The sequence below is a fragment of the Cibotium barometz genome, chromosome 11, assembly GCF_041138505.1.
Source record: "Cibotium barometz isolate CiBa-2024 chromosome 11, ASM4113850v1, whole genome shotgun sequence".
Lineage (NCBI taxonomy): Eukaryota > Viridiplantae > Streptophyta > Polypodiopsida > Cyatheales > Cibotiaceae > Cibotium > Cibotium barometz.
The window spans coordinates 52,327,574-52,336,603 of NC_141056.1; the positions used below are offsets into that span (position 1 = coordinate 52,327,574).

The 9,030-nt window shown below is 38.6% G+C and overlaps 1 protein-coding gene across 1 annotated transcript in view; it reads right to left on the reverse strand.

The window, feature by feature from the left end:
- Positions 1–1,603, reverse strand: part of LOC147634316 (uncharacterized) — a 46,954-nt gene extending 45,351 nt beyond the window's left edge. Inside the window, exon 1 of the mRNA XM_086805457.1 lies at positions 1,388–1,603. Coding sequence (XP_086661583.1) covers positions 1,388–1,504 — 117 coding nt within the window. The 5' untranslated portion in view covers positions 1,505–1,603. The remainder of the gene's footprint in view (positions 1–1,387) is intronic.
- Between the last annotated feature and the right edge of the window lie 7,427 nt (positions 1,604–9,030).

Here is a 9,030-nt window from a genome sequence, read left to right on the forward strand (position 1 = left end):
TTGCATAGCACTCTGGTGCATTTGGTTTTGCCTGCAGATGCTTTTTATAGCATACTTGGTTAGATACTTTTTCCAGCATACTTGGTTGCACATGTTTGCATATCTCTTGGTAAACAGATTTCAACATTATGGCTAAGAATACAACCGATATATTCGGGGTTTTGTCCCAAGAGGACAAATTGGATGGCAGTAACTACTCCCTCTGGAGTTTCATGATCCGAAACCTTCCTGTGGCCAAAGGCTTATGGGGTTATGTATCAGGTGAAGATGTACGCCTTGCTGACATAGCACCTAACACACCTGGCCGTGGTGCTCAACAAGCTGCAGTACCTACTCCTCTCTCACAGGGGCAGAAGAGATGGGATACTCATCTAAGACCCATTTTCATTATCATAAGGTTATATGGCTAATGTGTGCTTGTAGATACACACTTCATTAAACTTTGGGTGAATAACTTATAAACATGGTGGACATGTCAATTAATTGGACGCCCCCTTTCGGCATTATTTCTTCTTTCCAAGCACTCTAAGTCTCCATGCTACACAACAAGCCTCCAGTTGCTGTACATCCTTTAAAGCTGTTGTGCAGCTTATATTAAAGGGATCTCTCCATCATTTCACCCTTCTCGTGCACATCTACTATAGGGATGTACCTGGCTACTGTAAGGCTCTCTTCAACCTGCTGCACTGCCTTTTATGTGGACTGATGGCCTGTACCAGATAATCGTGATGCTTAGAAGATAACTGTGCAAGCCTTGTCGCATGCTGTGGTGCAGCCCTGAGTGCAAATGAGGCATGTTCCAGCATCGGAGTAGAAGCAGTCCAAACTGATTAAAGCACTCATGAGGAACCCTTGAAAACACTTAAAACATTCTTGAAGACTCTAAAAGAGTTTTGAAATAACTTAGAAGAACTGGAAGATCTTGAAGACTTGCCAAATTACCAGCTGCAAGGACAGTGCAACACAGTGTGGCTGAAAACATGTGAACACGCCTCCGATCATGCCCATGGCCACATGAGCAAAATGGAAGACTCTGCCTCTCACAACATATATCCGACAGCTGCAGATCCAAGATATCCTTCCACGATACAGCGAGCTCCCATCACAGAGGGGAGATGCTATGGCTGCTTTGTGCTCTATTCTGGAGGAGGATGGTATCAATGTATGACCACATATTGTCATCATGTAGCATCTATAGCTTATCTCACTAGTTTTGTTTTTCATGGTTCAGTATTCATCATGGATACATTGTACCACCTTGCTGGTCCCATATATCCTCTGGTCTTTTGATGACGTTAATCTCTCTCTCTCTCTCTCTCTCTCTCTCTCTCTCTCTCTCTCTCTCTCTCCATATACGATGAAATGAAATGCATTTAGATGAACCTACCGCTTGCAGGGCCGAAGAAGGGTTTCCTTGGCTGATTCTCAGACGAGCCGTTGCGAGCAGCATGGCAATGACGTCATGAATCTCGCTGCCTGGAGGCGTGGGAAACTGAGGATCCATATCTCCCCTCCCTTTCAATATTAGTCTGCAACAAGACAGGTATTCAACTCTTTCTAACACCAAAGTTAAAGCAAAGGCCAGTCTGAATGGCTTGAACTATTCGGGCTTCTGCAAGCGACTAGAAAATTCGATTTATTAAAAAGGTTTCAGACCTGGACGGCTTGGACGGTCGTTATCTTCATTCGTGTTTTGAAGCAATAAAATTAAAATTTTCCCTTAACAAAGCAAGGTAAGAAATGAAAGGCTAGAGAGTCAAGAAAGAGAAAGAAAATAATATGAAGAGCTAGGGGATGAAGAAAAATTTTGAGAAACAAATAGAGGATATGGAGTAATAATGCAAGCTTGGGAGCAATTCAAAAACTCGAAGCTCTCCATCTCACACCATCTAGATGGCTCCTCAATGCTTGGAATTCCTAAGGAATCAGGTACCAACATCAAGAATCCAAAGCGAAAGGCAAAATCCAAGCGAGATGTGTGGATCCAACCACATTTACTCCACACATGCGACGTATGAATGGATACTTCAATTGGATCCACAATCACTAGGGTTGCATGCAACCATTACTATTTTAAAACATCATCATAATGTGGCACCAATTTCTAAACATCACTAGCACTCATGGGATGCATAAGCACATTCTTTTATTTTACTTTTGCATTCATTGATGTATTAGCAACCATTAATTGTTTTACTACGTTCTGCATTTTTATTTTCTTTACATCAGCCTCTTCAATAATTCCTTCTTGCAAATTAAAATTTGCCATGGTCAAACCCATGAAAATTTTAAACGCTAAGAGCAAGTTGCATAGCAAAGGCTTCACCTCATTACAACACTTATATAGAGATCTACCCTGAAGGGACCAAGATAGTAGAGTAAGCAACTAAGGCAAAAAACAAAAGCACAATCATAGGTGGATTTAAGGTAGATCACTCACATAGGTATTTCAAGGTCTAGATGTCTGAAACAGTGAGATGCAAAGATACCTTCTGGGGACAAAGCAAATAAGGTCAAATACCAAAGGGTAAGCTTTGGCAAGATGCCAAATCAAGAAGATGCAACCTAAGTCAACACCTTGTTAGAGAAGTGTCAAATCTCAAAATTAAATCTAGGGTTAAAGTCATTTTTGCAGAAATGTTGTGCAGGAGCATGGAGGCTTAAATGTGCAACATCAAAGAGTAACAACAGAGAACCTACAGGCGGGTAGCAATGGGCCTTCATTTTTTCTCTAAATGATTAACACATTCAAACAAAAGAATTTATCACCAAAGCAAACGTGCAAGAGAGAAAGCTCAAAAGCACTGGTATTGGAGGACTCACCAGATTCCAAAAAAGACCTTATAACCAGGCAAGCTCCATCCAAACAAAGATTAAGAAAAGAGGCCATGCTCTTCAAGGAAGTAGTCAAGGCCATGTATAGTAGCAAAACAAGAAGCCTAATGGACTATAAGAAGAGAAAGAACAAGGCACCAAAGTTAGAAAAGGAACATAAGAAATATAGAGCAAAAATAAAGAAGATAGCAAGAATCCTCTAAATATACAAGATAAAATATTGGCATCAAAGGAAAACCAAACAAGAATGGAGAATGTAAGGGAATCTTAAGAAGAAAAGACAAGAACAAGGAGGGTTGATTCAATCCTCATTCAATCAACAAAAGAGTAGGGAAGGGAGCAGGAACAAGAGAAAACTTGGGAAAGGTGCTACAAAAATGTAGTCACGACAACGAGTGACCCTAGTGAACCAAGTAGAAGCAACCAAAACAAGACTCAAAAGTCTTCCCTCTAGATACACTTTTGTTCAATACAACAATATTTCTTCTATTCCCTTCACCCATCTCTTTATGAGAAATCCAAGTAGTTGCAAAGATACAAAGGTAGAAAGCATAACAGCTCACTGGTCTAGCTTCATGGCACTGAAAATGTCCCAAGGCTCAAGTGACTCACCAAAGTGACAAGACCTTGAAAGAAGCTTTTTTGAGTGTCAATAGTAAAACGTTCTATCATCGAGGATGGTTGTTGTTGGTGATGACAACAACACACAAGTCTAATCCTCACCAATAACTATAATCAATGAATGAAGAAAGCTAATATGTATGAGTTTTGTTAGCTAAAATGAGATTTCTCCATAAAGAAACCATGATGACTTTTATCATGTTATCATCATGATATAAAGGAAGGTAAAGGCAAGAAAGAATGTAGAGGAAAATCCTAATTCTTTGTTTACGTTTCTATTTATTCTTCATCTTCTACTATTTCCTTCACACTTTGCCCATCTCTTTATGAGATGAGAAATCCAAGAAGTTGCAAAGATGTATACACACAAAGACTATCTTCACCAATAGTTGCAATCAATGAATCAAGAAAGCTAATATGTACCAGCTTTCTAAGCTAAAATGAGAGTTCTCTACAAAGAAACCATAACCTTAGAAGCTATTCTTTTCAATGCATTTATAAAGAGGTGCAATAAAGGTTAGAGGGCATAAAATATGATCATAGAGTATATTATAGCTAAGTGCTTATGTTTACCGTAGAAATCGTATGGGCTGATATTGATAGAAATAAAGTTAATATGGGCTGATAAAAATCATATATGCTAGCCAACAATTTATTTGTTGGGAATACCCAATCAAGTGATGCATTAGGCATTTTGTTGGGATTGCCCAATCAAGTGCTATAAAAGGCATTATAGATGATCAACAAAAGAATCCTATTTAATAATGACTTTTGAAGAATTAATGAGGAGATACATTAGGTAATAGTCGTGATGAAGGGGAGACAAGTTAATTTTGCAAGGATATCGTCTATATGATCACATGCACTAGGTCCAAGAGACATGTGCACAATTAAACCATAATCAGATGCCAAGGACATTTAAAGTTTTTTTTAAATGCAGTCAAAGGTCAAGAATAGGATTAGGAATTGGCTAGACAAACAAGAAAAAAAGGCTCACAAGTAGGAATAGTCGACATCAAGCTCTCATTCAAGCTCAAGTCCACAATTGGGCAATAAACTATTAAGCAAGACAACAAAGAGAATAAAAACAACATGAGTAGAAGAATCACAAGCAAACATATAAAAGTAAGTAGAATTGACTAAATACAACCAACATCGAGAGGAGCCACCAAAGCAACCAAACGTTAGCAGAAGCCATAGAAGCCACCAACAAATTGGCCAAGTCAACCATGAAAAAGGAATCCAAGAGAAGACAAAAAAATGGTTACGATAAGCACTAAAAATCTTTAAGACCACAAGTGTGGCACAAGATGCAGGAGGACAGAGATAAAGAAGGTAGGACGAATGGAAAGATTAGCACTTAAATGGGATAAAGCAACTAGATATAATGTAGGAATATGTACTTAAATGGGACGAAGTAACTAGACATAATGTAGGAATATGCACTTAACCAAAATGTAGAGCAAATAGGAGAGAGAAGAGAAGAACAATAAAAATGACAAAATGATTCACAGTTAAAGAAAACAAAGCAAGAAAAGTAAAATAATAAACTTCCATAACTTTAAGTTTTTAAGGAATAATTCATTATAAAAGTCTAGTAGCATTTATGAATCCAAACAGTGGTGGAAATTCTAAAGTCTAGTAGCTTTTTTGAATCCAAACATTGGTGGACATTCTAAGTTGAAATTTGTTATGCTAGAGTCGAGATAACTTTTTTAAGCAAGTTCAATATCCCAAGGAGAAGGGGTTTATGGAAGATAAATCAAAAGCTTAGGCAGCCAGAAACACATTGACAAGAAACTTAGTAGAAAGTATGGCCAAGAAAGAGAGAGAAGAAATATACCTCCAAATCGAAGACATAAACTATTAAATTTCAAGAACAAACAAATTAAAGTACCAACAGATATTGAAAAATACCGCACAAAAAAAGGATAGAGCAAGAAGACACAACCGATTAGATTTCAAAAGACACAAACTATTTAATTTCAAGGGTGAAAAGAATATTACCATAAGACACGATGATGTATTAAATTTCAAGAACAAACAAAGGAACTGTACCAAAAGACAAGACAATGAAAAATCAAGCATATAATCAAGGATATATAGGAAGTGGAAGACTTTAAACACACAATTAATAATATGCTACACAGTAATTATAAGCTTACAAAGTACAACCAAGATACGAGAAAGCAAAATTAAAAGTTACAAGAGTTTCTACAAAGTCAAGAGGAGCAAGAAAGATCTGAACAAATCATAGATTAGAGTGAAGGTGTATTTGTATAAACTAAAGGCATCAATAAGCTGCAAGATACCCTACAAGATGCTTTACAAACAACCTTCCATGAGTTGTGTACAAGCCAAAGTAGGAGGAAGGAAGAAGATCGGAGCAGTAAAAGATTCTCAAAAGGAGGTAGATGAAAAGAGAGTCAAGAAGATGTAAGGAGATGGAAGATATTGTGGTTGATAGCAGTATTAAGATGATTGGTCAATGCCAGACAAGAGAAGTGGAAACAATATGTATATCAAGCTACATATAAAAGTTAATCAATAGTTCATAGTTGAGTCAAGCTAGGTCAATCTTTGTAACAAGTCCTAGTACGTATAATAGGTGACTCTTAATCCTAGGCGCGAAGTCTCTCAATCCTAGTTGAGTCAAGTTAGGTCATCTTTATAACAAGTCCTAGTATGTATAATAGGTGAGTCTCAATCCTAGGCCATGATTCATTTAAAGGTGCACCCAAGTTTTGAATATACATAATCTTGAGCAAAGAGAAAAGAATTCCACATTTTACACAACTTAATTGTAAAACCTAATCATACACTCTACTCTTACATCTTTTTCATCTTTTATAATGTTGTTATTATTCTATTTTCCAAATGTGTGTTTATAGTACTACGCAATAATCACTTTAATTATGAGTATTGTATGTGTTAACCCATGGTCATTGTGGGAACATGAATGTTACGGGGCCGCTCTATTGCGGTGCACCAGGGGTTGGATTTACCCATTGTTTCCTCTTCTAGTTATCACCTAGAATAGCCAACACCATATTTGAAGGGGGTACAACACCAATATTCTACTCACCCTACTCCTATGATCTCTCTCACATTCTCATTCCTACCTATTTTGTAACTATAGTTAGTCCATTCTTGAAGTCCTCTTACATGAGCACTCACTATCTTAGGTGGATCCAAGGATTGAGTTCCATTGGCTTTCTTAATGTATGCTTGCAACTTGGTTGATGTGTGTGTGTGTGTGTGTGTGTGTGTGTGATGTGTCACTCAACATTGCACAATGATATGTGGCACTCAACATTGTTGCATGATGGTGTGGCACTCAACATAGCACGATGGTGTGGAATTGAGTGGTGTGCGTATGACCCAAGTTAGTGTGGAGAGCAACCCAATCTTCTTCCACTCTACTCTCTCCTTCACCTTCAAAACTATGCCTTTTGGTGCAATCTCTACTCCAAGCTACATAAAGCTTTGAACAATGAGAGTTACAATCACTTCCATAATCCCACACTTCCTCTTAAAATCTCCTCTTTCACTCTCCTATGCACACCTCTCTTCCATCTCTCTAGCTCCACTCCTTTCTCATGCCCATGCTTCACTCCACTCTAATCTTGTGATTTCAACCAAAGCCTTACTTCTTCACTAATAAAGAGAAGTCAATGTGAGCTTCTCCTAGTCACACACAGCCTTAAACCTCAAGCAAACCCACTAGTTCAAGCTTGTCCTAGTCACACACACCCTTAAATCTCAAGCAAACCCACTAGTTCAAGCTTCTCCTAGTCACACACACCCTAAAATCTCAAGCAAACCCACTAGTTCAAGCTAAAACAAATAAGAGAAGAGTTTATATGAGAGCTAGATTCACAAGTCCCATGGAACCTAGAAATTCCAAGGGAGCACCACACATCGAAAGTATACAGAAGCACCCACAAGAGGGAAAGAGGGCATGAGGGCTCTCAAAGTTAAAATAAGCATGTAAATGTGTATTAAGTGTAGAGAATTTGACTTATATATACAACTTAAGATATAGGTGTTCACACTTGTCTGTGCATCGTTATCATAACTCACTTATTACTAGTCTCTCTAACTCCTTATTATCGTGGCTTCCAATTTAGTAACAAATAAGGCCTAGGCACATCCTTGGGCATACCCTAGTTCCACAATTACATGTTTCAATGAAGCCATGAGCCAAAAGAGGCTTTCCATCATTAGGTGTCAATCATTGGATAGAAAACCTACTTTTGGTGAGTATATAACTTTAATCCACCTCTAATCAACTTATTTGACCTAGCAGGCGGCATCATGTTCTATAGCTTGGTAGTTGGTTTATGGAAATTTCCATTCGATCCAAGAGGTTACGAGGACCTTTTGATGTTGATGTTGTTTCAGCATTATGCTATTGTCATGGTTCACCTTAACCCCCCTTAAAACACATCCGACAAGAGATTACCTGGTGTACCGCTACATGAGGATCTTTCCAATGGCCGAGCTCGTAACCCTTGAGGACTCCAAGCTCTACAACTCCTTGAGAAGTAATTCCACCACGCCTCCCACGAGCATTGTCACACCGCCGCATTGCATTATAGATACTCGTCCCTCCTCTCACCACACTTCACTCACACACACTCACTAGTATGCATTAGGGAGAGAGATTAGCAAGAGGATTAGCAAGAGCAAGACTCAATTGCACAATGGGAGAGTATGTTGTATTATAAGAGATATTCACTTATATACATGGCCATAAGTGTTCACACTCATTTAAACTGTGGCCGGCCAAGTACTTTAGGCTCATAAGAGGCATAATGCTATACAATGACTCTCATAACATTTTCATGAAGAAGTACATCACTTAGGACTTCATCCTTCCTAACTTGCTACCACATGCTTTTGAAAGCGAGAATTGCCATAAATACTCCGTTACACCATTACGGGCGTCCGTGCAAGTTGTTGCTTTGGACACCATTGCTTCATATCTTGAATGTATAAACCTTTGGTGTATCTATTGTGACTCCTTGATGTAAGATGATGGCGGTAGATCTTGTTAACCCTAGGAATGGGGTAACATCCCCCCCCTTCCTGATGGCGATCACGTCCTCGTGATCGCGTTGAAGACCTTTGTGTGGAGAGAATGGACAAGCTTTGTCGATGGCTTTGATGTGTTGAGTGACATTCAATGGTTCAATGGTCTTTGTCCCCCCGGAAGGAATGAGGAAGGTTAGTTAGTGAATGAAAAGGTTAGTGGTTTATTGGGAATTCCTAATGGGGTGGGGAGTGGGGTTTTTTGTGAATGATTGCATTTTTATATTTGTGTGATCATGTTTTTTTTTTGGGGCTTTTGGCTCACTTTGTTTTTGGCAATCATAAGCAATGTTACATGTGATTCGTGTTAGTGGGGATGCTAAGAGATGTTAATAATGGGAGAGAAGAGAGGGAAGGATCTGGAGGAACGTAGACTCATCAGAACGAGATGGTGATTCTCAGTTCCTCATTTGATTCATTGAAACGATATTCATTATTTGAAGAAATTGGCCTTCGATGATGTCCCTTTGTGTGGCAAGA